General features: G+C 49.9%; 1 protein-coding gene across 1 annotated transcript in view; it reads left to right on the plus strand.

Annotated features, from left to right (window-relative positions):
* Nucleotides 1-18395, plus strand: part of VAV2 (vav guanine nucleotide exchange factor 2) — a 123337-nt gene that overhangs the window by 18704 nt on the left and 86238 nt on the right. The window contains exon 2 of the mRNA XM_082775564.1: nucleotides 11425-11541. Within this exon, the coding sequence (XP_082631690.1) occupies nucleotides 11425-11541 (117 nt within the window). The remainder of the gene's footprint in view (nucleotides 1-11424; nucleotides 11542-18395) is intronic.

Genomic DNA, 18395 nt, shown 5'->3' on the forward strand with positions numbered 1-18395 from the left:
GCCTGGCAAGTTCTGAGTGCCGAGCTGTGTCTTAACATTGAACTCTTCTTGTTTGAGACTTTCTTCTTGTCACTGGAGGGGACTTCATCCCAGCTGGTCTCTCTCCATCCCCGCTCTCCATGTACATCCTGAAGCAGGCAATTTGTTCTCCCAGGCACGGCTGATGGCCCTGTGGGAGCTGTGTGCTTCTCGTACGGAGGGGAGTGGTGCTGGAAACCTCCGTGGAGGCGAGGTGTATCGCATGGCTGCTCCGAGCCTCGGCTGTCTAGCTGATTGTTTCCTTGTAGAAAGCAATTGGGTCGGACAAGCAGCGCTTGCTCTGCTAAATGCGTGCTGACTGCTCCTGATTTACCTCCTTGTCCTCGCAGAAGGGATCCCGAGCGGGGCGCGCTCCAGGTCAGAGGTGAGGCTGATCAATCAGCCCGTGGTTCCCTGGGTCTCCCTCCTTGTTCTTAAGGATGGGCATCGTGTTGTAGGCTGTGTGCTAGGGAACGTCTAAAGCAAAGGCTGAGACACAAGCAGCTGTAGTGTGCGTGAAGCTGGAGGTGTCTTTTCCAATCTCATCTCATTTTGTCCATGAGAGAGGTTTTGTGTAATCCAAGCGAGCTGCTTGGATTCCTGTCTGAGCTAGTCCCTAGCATCATCTGTGCTGATGCTACCAAAAGTTCCCGGTCCTCTTTGGGGATGTCCTGCCTTTTGTCTCGCTGGTGTTGCAGGAACTGATCATTACAGGCACCGTGCGTGTGGCCTGGGCTCTGGTTTGGCAACCGTGCAGACAGATATGGGTGCTCACCGCAGAGCACCTGCAGCTTGGTCCCCAGCTCTGCAACAAAACAACTAAAGCTGTTGGATTATAAAAACCTTTTATTTTCCTTCCATGAAGATTTATTTTTTTTTTTTAAATAACCTAACTGATGCAATTGTCTCTGCATCGTGCATGTGCTTGAACCGCCCCTGGTGCGTTGTCACTTTGCATACAGGGGGTACTCCCTGTTCCTGCCCTTACCGCTCTGCCTTAGCTTAATCTGCACACAAGAAATGTGGAGCTAGAAAACTTGATGAGCCTCAGTTAAACCACTGGTAAAAACAAAAGTCACTTTGTTCACATTCTTGGCCCTTCCCAGCACCGAAATGTGACACAACAGTCGTTTAAAACCAAGGCAAGGAAGAAGCCCCAGGTGACTCCGTGGGCATCGAGCTGCCCGTCCATTCTCCATCCCTGGGGAGAAGTGTCCCTGCACTCCAGTCCCCAGGGACCCTTCTCCTGGCTCCGGCAGCATAAGGACCAGTTCCAGCTGCTGCCTGTAACAGTAGACGTGCTGCTCGCCTCCCCCAATTTATCCAGGAGGCAGGAAGCAGCTGTGTGCAGCGGACTGCTCCCTCCGGCTCGCAGCAAGGCCTGCCCCGTGTGCTTTGCAATACGTGAGGCTTCCCTTTGAAACTTCTTTGGAGGATTTGTAGTGCAGCTTGGCCTATCCCACCTCTTTCCAGCTCTCTGCTCTTCCCACCTCCTGTCCTGCGAGCCCCTGGGTGGAGGAGCACCCTTATAATTGCATTTGTCCCTTCTAGGGGTGATGAGGGTGCTGGGCTGCTCTGAGGCTGCCCCATCTCTGCAGCCAGGAGCTGGGTGCTTTGCACAGCTCCCTTGTGCTGCTGCGACCAGAAAGGCTCATTAAAAGCTCATCGTGGGTTTAATCTTGCTCGGTGCAGCTTAATCTCATATGCAGGCCCACATTGGCTGTCTGTAATGTGAAAAGTAGGGTTCTGGTTTTAATTACTTCTTTGGGAAGAAGCTGGGGGATATCTTTCAGCATCATTACCCGGTGCCATTAAGCTGAGCTTTGAGTGTTTGTCGTCTGCTTCTAATAATGCCATCCCAGTCCCCAGCGTGGCATTTAGGAAGAGTTTTTCCACCAAACCTGCTGCCAGCCGGGGAGCTGGCAGCCTGGCTTCAGCGAGGACATGCAGGTAAGTGAGGGCTTGGGCAAAGTCCAAGAACCTCCGTGCAGCCCAGGCGTAGCAGCAGGCGCTCTCCATCTCTCCTGCTGGGACAAACCAGAGCTTTGTGTGCTTCTGCACTGATCCTGATGCTGAAATACGATCTCCAGATCTTGACAGGCCCCGGCAAGACTGGGCAAATCATTGACCATTAGAGCATTTCAGCTTCCCAGCACTGCCATCCCCCGAGCCATCGGGGAGAACAGCATTTGCTGCGTATCCAATTTCTGAGGTTTCTCGCTGACACTTGTATCGAAACGACAGAATTTTGCAATTGTTCTAGGCTGTTATTTCCTCCGTCGCCAATTTAAAAGGTAAAAGCTGCAACGAATGCAGCGTTATAAATATTTTTCATGGCTGCCTTCTCGCTTTTCAATCACGCTTTCCCTGGGTGTGCTGCTCCACTTTGTCTCAGTGGGACGAATGCATCGGGAGATTGGTTTGTTCAGCGCGTCTGATTCCTGGCAGGTAAACTGGCACTTCTTGCAGCGAGGGAAATAGCACATTTGGTCGTAATTCCTGAAGCTCTGCGAAGGGGAAGCAAATCTAATTGGAAGCGGGTCGCCCAAAATCATGGCTTTATGGAGAAATGACGCTTGAATAACATGATGGCAGTTCGTACAGGCTCTTGCCAGAAAAGGCTGTTGGATGTTGAGAGCTTACGTGCCGCTGGTCTGATATCAGAGCTTTTGAAATCAAAATTCCCAGGAGGTTTGGAACCAAAAGCTGCAGTGCTTGCAATGAGACAGGGGTGTGCCTCTGGTGGCATGGTCAGTGGAGGGCTGGCCTGCAGATAATAATGGGCATGTAAAACGGGGCTCATGCAGGACTCAGAATTGACATGAAGGTCTCAAATTCAGCACAGACGTCTGTTAATTATGTCATAAGTCTGTTCTGACAGTTTAGCATAAACAATGTTGGAGTTGGCTGTTGCAGGCACCCAATTCCGTTCCCACCCCGCGGTGTGCTTCCAAAGTCAGAACGTGTCTGTTCAGCATCCGTAGGGCAGCTTCGTATTAACCAGAAGAATAACAGTTCCGTGAGCTTCAGGAGCTAGCCCAGACCTGCACGCTACCGCCCGGAGCTCCCTCTCTCGGGTCTGGCCCCAGTATTTGATGTGACAAGGTCTGGTTTCCCGACTTGGCTGCTACTTGCCCCTCTCAGAGCGTACCGATGCTGTTCCCATCCCTGTCCTGCCAAGAGTTCATCACGGGGCTGATTCCCTGCGCCAGCCCGAAGAGCAGGAAAACAATGAGTGCTTGGAAGGCTGGGTACGAGCGTGTCGTTACGGTGTAATGCTATAGACGGTTACGTAATGATCCATTTTCTTTAACAGCCGCTGAATTCTCTGTTATAATTTGATTGTCATGGCTCAGGGCAAGTCCTGTCTTAATGCTCAGGGTTGGCCAAAATGTTTGGAATTTTCTTTGCTGCAGACTCGGTGCATGGGAAGGTATCCGATTTCTCGATTTGGCTGTAGCCATAATTTCTTCCTTACATATCTCATCTCTCTATGTTGTGCTTTTTTCTACCTATGGCCACGCTTTATGCCTGATGAAGTGTGAGCCCCAGCGAGACGAACGCGAGTTTAGGGCTTTGTGTCAACAGCAAAAGCCGAGGCAATTCCTGTTTTTTCTTTTTCTTGAACCAAACTCCCTTGGTGGAGCTGCATGTCTTCAGCTGGAGGAGAAACGAGCCGGGTTTAATGAGCGCAGGAAGGGGCTCTCTGCTGGAGGTGCCAGACACAGGCAGGTTGAGCAATCCCTCCAAGCTCATGAGGTCTCAGACCTTGTGTCTCGCTTGGTCCAAGCCAGGATTTGGCAGCCTGCTGGTAACTGTGCCTTGGAGACAGCCCCAAGCTGGTCTAAGCTGTGGGAATGTCTAAAAGAGGCCTCTCTGCATTTGCCTGTGATCCTGGTGCTGAAGAGCCTCAGAAACTGCTTTGCTGCTTTTTTGTTCTCAGTCTTGATGTATATGGCTATGGGGAGGGTGTCTGGCAGGGCAGGCGCAGGTGTCCTGTTTCTGGTTGTTGTGCCATTGCATTTTGGCTCCTCAAACTTCTGGTCCGTGAAGTTTGGCACATATAAAATAGATATGGCACATCGTCACTGCCTAGGCAGGTCCTGCACCAGAGCAGGAGAGAGGGATTTTCACACAAGAGATGTTCATTTGGGACTAACACAAGGGCAGCCTTCAGCCCAGGGTTTTCCAGGGTGGTTCGGGATGTGAATTCTCTTTATTCAGCAAACAGGGCTTCCTCTTTCCTGGCTTCCTAGCAGCAAGGAGGAACGTTGCTCAAAGCAGTGTTGTCCTTTGTACAAAGGAGCTCGAAATTCCCTCCCTCAGGAGCTGCTGGGACCTTCAGGGAGGTTTGGACCCAGCTGATTTTACAAGAAGCTCGTGTTATTCCTGGGAATTTGAAGATTTCTTCTGTAGAGACATCCTAAAACATCGATCTCTGAAGTCTAATTGGCTGCCAGATGCAGTGCAGGGAATCTGATGAGGGTTTTCTAAAACCTCAGTGGCAAAGATTTTGGTTTCCTAAACCTCAAAGCTGTGGTTGGGGTTTGCACCCGTGCTGAACTTGTTGGGATTTTGGGTGGCTGGGCAGGAGGCAGAGAAGTTCAGACCCTTTAAGTGTCCCTGATAGAAATGCTCCAGGTGTTGCAACTAAATCCCTTCCCTTACCCAAGCGACTGCTCATTTTCCAGCAGATCCCTACGTCTGCAGACCTGGAAGGGCTTCACAAAGGGGGGAAGTACTGTCCTCAGCTGCAGCGTGGCCGTTTTTGCTGGGAAGTTGCAGCTTCCTTCCGCTCATTTAGAGCCCCCGTGCTTCGCTCTGACCCCGCCGTGGCAGGATGGCCCTGGCAGCTCCCCCACATACTTTTAAACAAACCTGCTGGGAACAGCTCAGCCTGTCAATAAGCATAGGAAAAGCATTGATGCTGTCAAAACTTTCCCCCTGAGGACGCAAGGATCAGGGATTTCTGTGACTTTTTCCCTGCTCCAAAGCAGGGGACGTTACGCCATCCCCTCCTCCAGCATTGCATTATCATCTTGGACTCAGCAGCATGCCTGATGGGATTTTTTTATCCATGTTTCTGATTTTTTTTTAATTATTATTTTTTTTTTTCCCTCTGAAGGAGCATATGTAGTGGAGGAAATGAGTCTGCTGTCCTGGACTGTGGCAGCCCTTGGGTTTGGGGTCAGCAAAACTTCCATAGGATGCACCCACAGGGCTCCTTGGCGGGGTGACAGCAACCTGGGGGGGACACTGCTGCAGCCCTGGGTATATTCGTACCTTTCTGTATCTTCTCTGTATGCTTCAGCATGTCCCTGTTTCCTCTGCATCTCTGGGTAACTTGGATTTAATTGTTTGGCCCCGTGCTGTGTCTCTCGCTCTTCCCACGTCCTCTCCACATTGGCCACCTCGAAGGTGTTTGCCTCGAGCCCTCTCCTTGTTTCAGTAATTGATGTTTTGTACCACATCCAGGGCTCTGGCTAATATTTTTGCTGACTCAAGCAGCGCTGAAAGCCGTTCCTGTGTCTACAGCTGAGGTTTGTGAGTTCAGAGGATTTAATAGGTTACTCTGGGACCTCCCACTGTTTGTTGTTTTTTGTCTTTTATATTGATTTTATAATTTTATGCATATTCTGGCTTCCAGTCAGAAGCTAACTGGGAACTCTTCGCCTGCTTTACCTGAGCACAGGAGCAAGGGAGGCAACGGGGCTGGTGGTGGCTTTGCCATCAGATGCTGCGATGCCGCTTGGTCACTCAGTGCTGGGACCCTGCTGCATGCAGTAGATGCTGCTGATGATTTAACGTTGTCCTTGGAAAATCAGACCCCAAAATGATGATAGTGACATCTTAAGAGCTGATGCTCCTTGCTGAGAGGTGCCTTGGCTTGCTGTAGCTCTGGGTTTGCTCCCCTCCTTCTTTCAGTAGTGAGGAGCTGGTGGTGTTTGCTCAAATGATTGCTCTCCCTCAGGTGTCCTCCTAGGGCTAATCAGGGCTTGTGGGTGGATGCGAGGAGAAGCTGCGGTGAGGTCAGTGCTCATCAGTGTTTTGGGCTCATTAATCAGCCTTGCTAAGTGAAGTTTGCCCAGCCCGTGAGGCTCTACAGCAGGAATGCCTTTGAAATGGGGAGAAATAATAGCACTAAATTGTTGGAGAAATAATTTCATTCTCCACTTCTCAGTAGATAAATTTCCTGTCCAACAACCCGAAATTTAATCTGTCCATCTAAAGTAATTGATGAGTTGTGACTTGAATCCAAATGTAAATGGGAAGGGAGGTTTTCTGCAGCGAGATGTTTTGAATCATTTCCGTGGCGGCTGCTTTCTGCTGGAGGCAATGGCCCGAAGTGGGAGAAGTCCGAAAGCTGCAGAAGGTCTGGGGCTGCTGCTGGAGGGTGGCACGAGCTTCGATCGCCTTTGACTTTAATTACTGCTCCTGAAATTCTCCAGCAGTGCCTTGATGGGGAGCGGAGCTAGCTCCGGCAGAGCCATTTGGAGAGATGAGCAGGTAAAGGTCGTGGTTTAATGCGCAATTTGAAATGCAGAGCTCCATTAGCTCCAGCCCTGTGGTTCCTGATGGCTACTCGGATGCTCGCAGACTTTCTCACTGCCTCTTAACTTTGAAGCAAGCAACGGGAGCTCGAGGAGCTCTGCTTTGTGTCAGCTGCAGGTCTGCTTGTTCGCCCTCCTGCATGCTGCTTATCTGGGCTCTTGCCACTTGTGGTGCCCCTCTGCAGTGCTGGAGTAGTGCAGGGGGAACCCAGCATGACTCGGATATCCTATGGTGTCCTTAAGAGATTTACACCAGAGCACACCCATTTCACCACCGATCATTGCAAATCCCATATTTTCTCAATGAGGGACCTTCCCTTCCCCGTTCAGGAAGGCTGTGACAAGCAGATGCTCGCAGCTCCCCGCCGGGGGCTCACTTTTTGCCTGGTGCATGTGAGTCGTGTTGGCAGCCAGATAAGAGGAAATCTTACATCACGGGCAGGAAGCACTAAAGAAAGTTACTTTCGTCATTCGTCCGTGGGTTATCTAAAACGGTAAGGCTGCAGCATTCCTTGCATGCTGCAGGGTCCATTTAAAGCCCACGGCTTTGGACAAGGTTCAGCAGCGTGGCTTCGTGCCCAGTCACCTAGAACTATGGCGTGTGGCTCCGGTCCTCCCCGAAGAGCTAATGCAGCCCCCTGCTGTCCCTGCCTCCCTAAGAGGGTGGCTCTTAAAGGCTGTGAGCTTTTGCATGATCCTGCCCTGCTGGATAAACCACCTGCCCCACTTCCTTCCTCTCCCTATATCCTGCTTCATCATCCAGTTTCCCCTGGAGACCCCAAACCTCGCACCAGCCCCCAGCTGGGAGTGCTTTGTCCCAAATGCAGGGACTGGAGGCTGCTGTGATGTTCATGTGAGCATCCTCCAAACCTCACCTCGGGCAATTTGGTTGTTGGGCGAATGCAGCTGCCTTCACAGGCTCCCTGTGTCCCGTTAACAAAGCAGGCTCCAGTGGGAGCCAGAAATGCATGTGGCTTTCCGGCCTGGGAAGCATGTGATTATCTCTGCTGTTTGCTCTCTCTGTCCGAGCCGAGGCTGGGGGATGGTTTCCAGCCTAAACCAGGCATGCTTGAGCCGCCGGAGCTTTTTCTAAAGAATTGACCCAGGAAGCTGCTGCTGTCTGATTCACACAGGTGCTGCTGGGTGCCCTGTGCCTGGGACTGCAGCAATGGTGACTGGAGGGGGGTGCATGGAGGAGCAGGGCACTGAGCCACCAACCAACACCTCACCCAAGGTCTCTGAACTAATTAAATTCAATAAAATAATAAACAATATAATAAAAGCTTTTTTTAGGAAAAAAAAAAAAAAAGAAGCAAATCCCAGAAGCTCCCCAGGTTCAGGGCTGCTGTGATTGTGCCGGGATGATGGGGCTCCTGCTGCCCCGCTTTGCACAGAGGGTTTCTGCAGGGCTGAGGCAGCACGGGCTGGGGCTGGCAGCAGTTTGTTCACCTTACTGTGCTGTGGGAGGGGTTAAAAATAAGCAAAGTTGTTCTGAAACTGTGTGTATGCAGGTGCTGGGGCCCTTCTGCTGCCAGGGTAGCTCAGGGGGGGCAGGAGCTGGGCTGTAGAGGCTGCCTTCTACGTAGCCATGGCTCGTTACAACCCTCAGGATCTGTTCAAGATATTTAGTTTCACCAGATGTGTCCTGCTCAGCTCCATCCTTGCCCCTATTGCCTTTTCATTCCGGCTTAAAGAGCTCCCCTGTCCAGAGCACCCTGGATGGAGGTGGTTGCCTTTGCAGCCTGGGCAGAGGTACGAAGGGCGCCGTTGGCAGCAGCAGCAGAAGATGCTGTGGGCTCTGGGGTCTGGTTCCAGGACTGACCATCCTGGTTGCTGGCGGTGTTTTCCCCCAAAAAGAGATGGCTCGAGGGGGCTGAGATCATTCAGAGTGCAGAGGAGGGTGACAACCAGGCTTGGGGCATGTACCTGCTGGCTCCTGCACCAGGAGACCCCAGGACCCCGCTTCAGGTCTTGTCTTGCTCAAAGCCATATAAATGACACCATTGATTTGGGGCCTGGCAGGTGGTGAATGAGCCCCATGGAGAACATTGATTTCTCTTTCTCCTGTGGATTGTTTACTAGTCCTAAGTTGTGATTGACTGGTAAATAAAATGGCCTCGGCACAGCTCACATTCAATTGTAGCTAACTTTAACATGGGGCCCTTGAATAATATTACTGAGCCGATAACTCATAATCCTCCAGCACAGCCTCAAAATGCTTGTGAGCAGAAGCACGAAGAAGGTACTTTGTGGATCGGTGAGACAGAAATAGTGCAGGAAGGAACTGTGCCTCCACATTTAGCTGCAGTTGTCACCCCAAGTGGTGGCAGTGCCTGTGGGCCAGCACGGTGGCCTTGCTCTGCTGCCCCATCCCTGGTGCCGGAGCAGGACCGCGATGCCTGCCCGTTTTGTGCTTTACACTGGGCCTTTTCAGCATCTCTTTAAACAGATTATGGGATTCTTCATTGATGTAGTCATCATTTTTGTAGTCATTTTTTGTAGTCATCACCTGGAACTGCGGGAAGGGCAGCAGCACTGCTGCGGGGCAGCTTCTGCTAATTTAGCAGCTGGTGGCCTGATGCCTTCCAGATTTTAATTGGATGAATGAAGACAGTTGGATACAGCTGATGCTGAGCGGAATATCTGGTGCTGTCCTTCCTCGCCGAGGCCAAGCCGAGATGGGGGGAGCTGTGTCTGACCCAGCCCCGTGGCAGCGCTGGTGCTCGCTGTCAGGACGAGGCATTTCATCCGCTCGGATGTGCGAGCTCTCGGAGATGTCTCAGAAAGTAGTGTGAAACTGAAGCTTTTCAGGGTTTTGAACCCAAAATGCATGGTGCGGAGGGCTCAGGTTCTTGTGTTTTTCACACAAGGGGCATCTTTCGCTTTGCTGAACATCAGGGCTGGAAAAGTCGATCTCGCCTGAGCCCTCAAGCACTGGGAGGCAGGGGATGCTCTGTGGAGGAAGGGTGCCTCTTGCTGTGTGTAATGGTGGCTATAACCTGTGTCATTAGCTTTCAAAACTGGGGGCTTAAAAGGACTTAAGATAAACACGTGCCAGAAATTTGAATTCAGTGAGACCGCAATGCAACAGAAAACGCAGCCCTGCTGCAGGCAACTGCCCTGCACAGGATGCAAAGCCTTGTGGAGACCCGGCAGACAAAGTTATGAAATAATCTGCATCGGCGAGAGAGGTTGTAAAGCAATTCCAAAAAAACTTGCAGTCTAGACAGATTATATTTACTGCAGTGTTTATGTGAGATAGAGGAATGCCCTAGAAAAACAGAACTGTTTTCAGTTTCTGCCTCCGGCACTTGCTCATCTAATGAGAGCGCCGATGTGATGGCTGTGTGCTGGGGAGCCTGGCTCTCGCTTGGTGGCTTCACGTGGATGGGGCTGGAGTGGGGAAGAAGGGTAAAAGGTTATTTCTGCCTTTGTGTAGGTAAATCCTCCTGTTGTTAACGAGATGGTTTTGCTAATCCATCACCACCGACCTTAAATTTAATCCCAAATGCAGCAGTGCCAACAAGCTGCATTGCAGTTATGTTTATGGAGATGTGATGGCCCCAAAGGTTATGTTAGAATCTTGTAATTAAAAATAAGCTCTTTTATTTTTATTTGATGGCTGAAGTTTGCTTTTGTATGATGTTGGTTGAGGAGCACAGGCAAACTCCTCCAAACACAGCTCACAGCCCCTGCCTGGTTTTCACTTGGGGCTGATTCACTCCTGATGGGCTGATTTTATATAAAAAGCTTTCGAGTTGTACGTGCTTGTGAGGAATTTGCTGAAAAAGAAGAATGGTATAAAAATGCAGCAATAAATTGAAGAGATTTTGTGGAATAGCTTGAGGAAGCAGAAAGAAGTGGAATTAATGGCTTGCTCAGCACAGTCGGTCAATCTTGATGAAGGACACAGGTGATGCAGCCACACGAGCAAAGCAGATTTTTATGCTTCTCATTCCAGTCCCTGTGCTGCCAGGCATCGCTGTTGGAGCAATACTTCAGTCCATAGGCTTCAAAACCCCCAGTTTTCGCAAAACCCCAGCCAGTTAGTGCTTTTGTCAGAGATGGGATCTTGGCGGGCACAAACAAGCGGCACATTGCCTTGTTGGTTTAGCTGTCTGAGTAACTGAGGGTGGTCCTAGAGACATGGGTCTGCTGCTTCTAAACCTGAAGACTTGCAAAGCTTGGTGGAAGCAGCCCAGTGACTGCCCTGGTTTTGGGCACGGGCTCAGGGCAGGGCCAGGAGCAGCGCTGCTGGTGTTCCTGGTGCCTACAGTACGGAGGCACAAGGACAGGGGATAAAATAGTACTTGAATAAGTTGTTTCTTCAGCCCCCAAAGCGACAAGCTACAGTTCTCAACGTCTCGATCTTTTGTCTTGTTTGTCTGGGATGTGTGTGTGCGTGCACGTGTGTGTTGTACAGCAACAGCTACAAAGAGCAGTGCGATGTGTGCAGCTTCTGCAGGGAGCCAGTGGGATCGTGTTGGATATGGTTAAAAGTACAACACTGGGCTTCTGTAGAACATCAGCTGTAATTTATATTTGGCTCGAGGCTTGAAAGAGAAACGTCCTGGCTTCAGCTTTCCAGCCTTTCTGCAACGTTACCTTATGTTTGAACTGTGAAACTTGTTTTTCAAAAGGGCGTTTGTTTCTGGTGTGCAGCTGAGAACACAGAAGTCCTAACAGGGCACCAGGAGGCCGACATCTTCAGGAACAACAAATAAACCAATGCATCGTTTTTCAGTGCAAGTTTCTGAGTTCCTGTAACTTGTCTCACGTGGATTTAACTCAAGAAATCTCAGCTAAAATTTGTGCCTTGCTTATGTTTTCTCTCCCTTTCTTTTGTTTCTCCTAGTTCCTCTGCTTGAAGAACATCCGAACCTTCCTAAAAGTGTGCCATGACAAATTCGGGTTAAGAAACAGTGACCTGTTTGATCCCTTTGACCTCTTTGATGTTCGGGATTTTGGAAAGGTAAGAGGGGAAGTGACGGTCCTGGTTCTGGTGTTGTGGGCCCCGAGCTGTTCTCTGGCCTTGTGCTGTAGCTCAAATATGAAGGTTTTGTGTTTTTCTGAGCAACTTCTGCACCCTTAACCCATGCATTGGGCACCTCTTCCCCGGTGCTTATGGTAGCGTGCATATCTAGATGTTGATTGTGTTGTGTATTTAATTAATGAAGGGAGAGAAAGCTTGAAGACTTGATGTTTTAGATTGCAGAGCCTCCATGGTCAGTCTGTCAAGTACATGGGAAGTGTCTATTTTGGGGGAATAATCCTTATATGTGTGTTCAGAGGAGCTGCTGGGAGAGGCTTTAGCCAAGGGTCTGGGGTCAGGACTTGAGGTCCTATGCCCAGCTGTAGAGCTGCGGGAGCTGCACCATCTCCTGCCTCATCCCTGCCCTGCACACACCAGTTTGGTACCGAACACTGCCTCCCCAGCAGCACGTTTCCCTGGTGTTACAAGCTGTTACGAGCCTGGACCCAGCTCTGTACCAGCACTGTGGCAAGGGCCCCTTGTCCACAAACGCTTCTGGTTTTGCCCAGGTGTGGGTGCAAACCTGGCACCGTCCTCCCCCAGCTGCTGCCACGGCTGTGAGCAAAACATCTTTACCAAAATCGCTGTTGGGTTCATAATGGGGCCACTGAGTTTCCCTGGCGGTCAGAAAGTTTCAGGCCAAGGCCAGATTAGTCCCCTGAAGTGCTTCTGAAAAATGCATGTGGAGGTTTCTCCTGCCAGCAGCTCCGGGATGCTGGCAGTGTTTGTGCTGCGTGTCACCTAGACGAGAGGAGCGAGCGAAGACGTTTTTGTTTTGCTGTAATTGATGGGTGGCACCGCACGCTCAACGAGACCCAGCTGCAGGGGAGGAAAATCCTACACGATTTTGACAAGAGGCTGTCATCCTGATATCCTCGCTTTTGACGTGCGCAGCATCAGGGCTGCGCTGTTACTCTGATGGATACTGGGCTCAGGGAGGCTATTACACAGGACAATCACTATGTTCTTCGGTGGAAGCAGTGTTAAAAGATTTATTAAAGCTCTCTATTGTTTTACCTGCTTTTGAGCTACCAGGCACGAGCTGCTTGAAGGCATCTTCTCCTCTGATTATCCAACGAGTCGAGTTTCACTGCTGATGGGGATATATTATTTGATATTTATTGCCTAATTTATTTCTGGACCATTATCTGGAATGTGCAATTGCAGGGGCATGTTTTATGAGTTTTTTTTTTTTTTTTTTTGATTTATGAAATACAAGAAGGCTTTTGTTGTTCTGGGAATATGAATGCACAGAGGGAACCTTTTGGGCTGGGGAAAGAACCGCTGCTAATTAAAACGCTGCGTTATCGTCACGTTCTCTCTTGCTTTGTGCTGTTTCAAATTGCCACAGAAGCCTGCTAATCGAGCCTGGTGCTAAACACTTCTGGAACATGTCAGCCGAGCGCGGTTTGGTTTCCTTTGTGTTCTGGTTAGGGAGCAGCCATTCCCGACTCCTCCTGTTTACTTTTTGGAGGTCATTCAGAGCTGCGCAGGCCTTTGGGCTCTGACTTGGGAAGGAGGCGATTTGCAGTTTGCTCTTAACCCGTGGCAGCTGGGTGTTTTAAGAGATTTTGGGAGGAAACTTATCACAAACTTTTGAGAAATCCTAGTATGCTTTATTGCCCGGGTCTTGCTTATTTTCATGCGCATTGCCGTCTTCAAACAGCCTTACATGGTTTGTGAGGCACGGATTCTGTACACGAAAACCTCGCTGATCTCTTCCTGATGTGCTTTTTATGAATTTGGTGGGGATATCAGCTGTTCAGCTCTGCACCGCCCTAAATCCCTCTGGAAGCCTTTCAAAACGTCCCCATTGTCTCTGCCACCTTTCATTCCCCCTTTATCCTCAGATCTGTTTTCAACAGTGGCAAAGCAAATAAACAGGGAAAAATCTGCTGCTGACCTGAGCGCCTTTCCGTTTGAGTCACAGTCCTGTAGCCCTGAGAGCGAAAGGAGCCTTTTAATTCATGCTCCAACTGGCCAAACGCAGACTTCACACACAAAAAATGCTTCCTGAAGCTGTTCATTATTTAGATCAATAGCACTTTTTGGCTACTAGACACTTACGCCGTGTCAGAGGCTTTCTGAGCAGCACGCAGCCATAGCTGACCATTTAATTACACAGGAACTTCGGTGGAGTGGTGCTGGGTGGTTCCTTTCTGGGCACTATTAAAGTAGTTATTTCTCTCCTCCAAACCAGCGAGGCAGTTAGACAGCAATTACCAACAGCACTTGGGTTTGCTGAAGTGTAATTACCAGGCAGAAAGGCAGCAGATCGCGTTTGTGTGGTGCCAGCCTGTACGTAACGGGACCTGACCTGACCGAAGGAAGATGCTGCTGCTTTAGAGGAGGAAGAAAAATCAGATCTGCCTTGCCTTGACTGGCAGTTATTCTGAAAATTAGGGTTTTCTACAGGTTTTGTTGGTTTCCCACGGCAGGACGTGAGCAGAGAAGAGCTGCTTAAGGCTCCACGGTGCTCCTCCGAGGCAGCCAGTGGGGTTGGGACATCAATTTTCATCCCTGGTTTTGCTGTTTCCTTGAGGTTTAAGCTCAGGAAGTTGCTGCTTTCCTGCTGTCATTGGGATAACGGCTAGAGAAACGGGATCGTGGTCCACGCAGGCTTCTCTGGCCCCAGTCCCTGTGGAGCTAACAGACCCATCCGTGCCTTCATGGGATGTTGGGTAATTGGCAAGGCCAGGCTTTTGCCAAGCAGATGCGTCATGGTTCTTGTAATCTGGGTTGCAGTGTTTCCCAGTTACCCCAGGGAGCTGAAAGGCCAGTTTAAATTGCTCACGGCCAGTTTTTTTCCCAACGTCCAGTTGTTTAGCAATCCCGCCGTGACAAGGGACAGGCTGCGTTTCATGACGGAGGGTGCCAAAAGCGCCCTGAGAAGCTGACCAGCTACATTTCTAGCTGGGCCCCTTTTAGACACCTTAAAACACTGCTTTCTACAAGTTGGATCTCCACTTCCTTACACTTTGTTTAAATCTTTTTCCTTTACAGTGGCTCAAAAGCCACTTCAGGACTAGGGACATGAAATGAGGGCCTGGTCTCGCAGGAGTGGGCGCTGCAGGGATGCTGTGCCCAGCTTTTGCTACTACAGCCTGGCTCCTGACAGAGAAAGAAAATTAAATAAAAATGCAGTGCTCACGTACGTCGTGGTGTTGTGCAGCGCTTCATGCACATTTAATAGCAGTGGTGATATAAAATGCAACTCTTATTGGACTTGCTAATTTATTAGCACTGACTATAACGAGATAAAATGCACATAAATATGGATTAAACTCTTTATCACTCTATTAGTCAGCATGATAGTAGCAAGGTTCATTAAAGGGAGTTACTCATTTTCAATAACTTGCTGTAATGTACGTTTTTTTGGAGAAATATAGTTCAAATATTCATAAACCCGCGGAGCGTGCCATTTATTAGCCTCCTACTCCTCTCTGCTCTCCTGATGTGTGTTTAATTGTCCTGACTTTTTCTTTTGAAGTTCCTGGACTGCCAGAAAAAAAGTTTTTTTTTTCAAGACATGGGTCTTATGCCTTACAGCCCCCAGCAGCCCTGTTTTCAGAGCCTGCAAAATGTTTGAAGCTCCCTGCTGTTGGGATAAGGTGCTGGGTGAGCAGCGAGGGGACTCGGCCCCAAGCCTCCAAAATGCCCTGCTGCCACTCGGGGGAACAAGATTTCTGCTTGACTTGAGTGTGGAGAGCATTGTCAGGATTATTTAAGGGATTTTGAGACATTTCTGCTGAGGGCTGTTGGTGTTTTGTGCTGCTCAGACTCTTTGCTGAGAGTTTGCCTCCCTCCATCACCTCCAACTTCAGCACATGTTAATACCCCCGCGGCAGTGTTTTACAGGGGGGCTTTAAAACTGGGCATGCACTTTTAACATAGCCTGAGCACATAATGGGGGGTGGGAAGGGGGAGATTTATGTGAAATAATATAGGTAGTTGAAAACTGCGAGGCTCTCAGATAAACGGCTGTGTTTTGGTGCCATAACAAACAACACGAGCTCAATGCCTGCCCTCCCACAGCTATCCCACTGGTGGTGGGAGCAGCTCTCCTTTTCCCATTCTGGATTTTTTTTATTACTTTATTTTTTATTTCTGCCTTCTCGTAGCCAAGAACAAACTGAAAGTCGTGCTTTCTGCTGCGTGGAGCATTAGGGAGCAGAGCTGGGGGTGGCTGAGCTGGGTGCCCTGTCCCCTGCTGCCGCTGGCCGTGCTGCCCACGCCTCCCGTCCTGGTTATTTGCAAATCCCTCAGGGGAAAGGGCAGCAGCACAGCCTTACCCTTGTTGCGGCCCTCTGTGCCAGTTACTCGGCTGCTACGTGGTGGCTGGACGTGTGTCAAGAAAAGGGATCCTATCGGAGGCGAAACTGCTTCTAATTGCCGTATAACTCACAAGATGCGTGTGCAGCGGGTGGGGAGGGAAGTGAGGAGCCTTCTCCAGAAGAAGGGCGTGTGTATTTTTTTTAATTCCCAAGGGAGTAGTAGAATAACTGCCTTGCAAAAAAGATGTGTGTGTGTGAATGCATTCAAGAAACCAGGAACTTAACTCCTTGCCAGCCCGGTGCTTACAGTGACATTGTCCCAAAGAAGCAGGAGCCGCAGCTGCTCCTCCAGCCCCTGCCCTCCTTCATGTGCCTGTGCTGAGCAGCCAAGCTCTGTTTAGCTCCAACAGGACAACATTTTGTTTTAATTACGTTTGATTTTTCTATTTTGAAGCTGTTGTGCTTCTCAGAAGTGACCAACGAGCTTTACCAACAAGCTAAAAATTCACATGTGGCGTGGATGCTGCTGATGGGTTTTTGCCCAGCCCCTTTGGGTGCTGCAGGTCCTCACTGCGGGGGGAGAAGCAGCCCTGGCAGAAGCAGGGCAGCCTGCTGCAGCCCTCAGCCCGCCTGCGATCACTGATTAAATCCCTGGCTGCTTTCAGGAGCTGTGGGTGGCATTTGGCCCTGCCGTGCAGGCTGGCACGCTGTTCAGCTGGGGTTACGTTGGCTGACATTTGGCCACCCATGTTCCAAGTAGCTGGAATCGCACTGGATATCACCATGAACTCTACAAATGGCAAAAGCAGACTGGAAGAGGATAGCTTGGTTTTCTTCCCCCCTCCCTTTTTTTTTTTGTTTTTTTTTTTTTTGTTTTTTTTTGCAAGCTTATGGGGTCGGGTGTTGCTTTTCCTGCAGTCAGGGCACCCAAGTTTGGGGCCAGCCATGCCCAGGGTGATGCTGTTGGGGGGCGCCTGGCTGCAGGATGCATTGAGGGGGTGGTGGCAGGCTGGGTTAGCAGGTGCGGAGCGTCCCGCAGATGTTTTCAGCCAGAACGCTAAAAGCAAGCACAGGAAACCCTGACGCTGAACTTCTCTAAAGCACGGGGCAAATGAATTGCAGATTTCTGTGGCTAGCCAAGCGTGCAGCAGGCGGTGCTTTCTGCTGCACTGTGCACCGGCCTGTTACGGCGCGGTGTTTGCTGTAGGAGATGCAGGGAGTGTTGCCATGCACCATGTATGTTTTTAGGGTCCCAGTCCTGAAAATTTACCCCTAGTCTACTGTTTGCCCTGAGATAACTAGTGGATTAAAAATCTCCTTAGTGCCTGCTGCAGTTTGCACCTCAAGGACCACGCTGGTTTACTCTGTGGTCTTCAGGGTCCAGTGACAGCACCGGGGCCTCAAATCATGCAGCGAGCTGCTGGTAAAAGCAGTTGGTCTCTCACTGTACTCTAAAGCAAACCCCTGGTGTGAAACACCTGGGTGTCACCAGCCCGGGAAGCTGGGCACTGAACTGTGCCTGCACTGTCCCCTCCTGTCCCTGGCTGGGCTGGAGGAGAGGCTGATGAAAAAGCAGAGCTTTTAGCTGCGAGGTGCCCGGTTATCTCTGCTTTCTCCTTCTCCTTTCTCCTTTTCTTCCCTCTCCTGCTTCCAAACCGGCACTGTTTATAGATGCACAGCTCCTCCGTGGAACTGAAAGAGCCAGAAATGTTCGTTCTGGGAAGCTTTGCTTTTTTTTTTTTTTTTTTCCTCCCCTCTTGGCTGCTTTCCCCAGTATTTTTCCAAGGGGTCACATTAAGGGGTATTATGTTTCAGATCAAACAAGCACGGGCAGGATCTTTCCTAACTCCCATAGCCTGCATGGGAGGATTGTGCTGTTGGGCCTCAAACTGCAGCCGAAGTGTTGTAATGTGCAGGGAGCCGGAGGTATCGATCAGGACGTGGGTAAACACGTGTTCTTACCGTGTACAAAACTGATCTTCCTACGCTTCTGTGATTTGGCTGAGCTCTTCTTGTCCTCATATTAGAGAAGATCGGGGGGTGGGGATATTTGTTTCTTTGAAAAACCTGAGAGCAGTAAAACATTCACCCGTCTGTGCCCCCAAAAAGGGGATGGGGTGCAGTCTGCCTCTTTTCTGTGACTCTACAGCTTTTGTCTGTTGTTTGAAAAATGCCTGGCTGCTTTAGAACCCCACAGGACTTATTTTTTTTCTTTATTACATCACTGGCCATTTGTGACTTAGTGATTTGGCCATGGTCATCACAACTGAAAGGTGTCAACAGGCAGAGTCAGTCCTTCAGCGCTCCATTAGTGCATCTGGCATCGCTTGAGCTCAACCGTTCAGCGTGCTTGTGCTTTGGGAAAGGAAGGAAATACATCCCGTGTAATGTCATTTAAAGCAGTCTCGGAATAAAAGGAGGGTTTTATTCTGTAACGAGCCAGGGATCTTCTGTTTCTTCATTAAAATCTTCCCCAGATTTCCTAGCCTCTGAGTTTCAGCGTCTGATAATGAAACTGTC

The sequence above is a fragment of the Aythya marila genome (assembly GCF_965140915.1).
Source record: "Aythya marila genome assembly, chromosome: 19".
NCBI lineage: Eukaryota > Metazoa > Chordata > Aves > Anseriformes > Anatidae > Aythya > Aythya marila.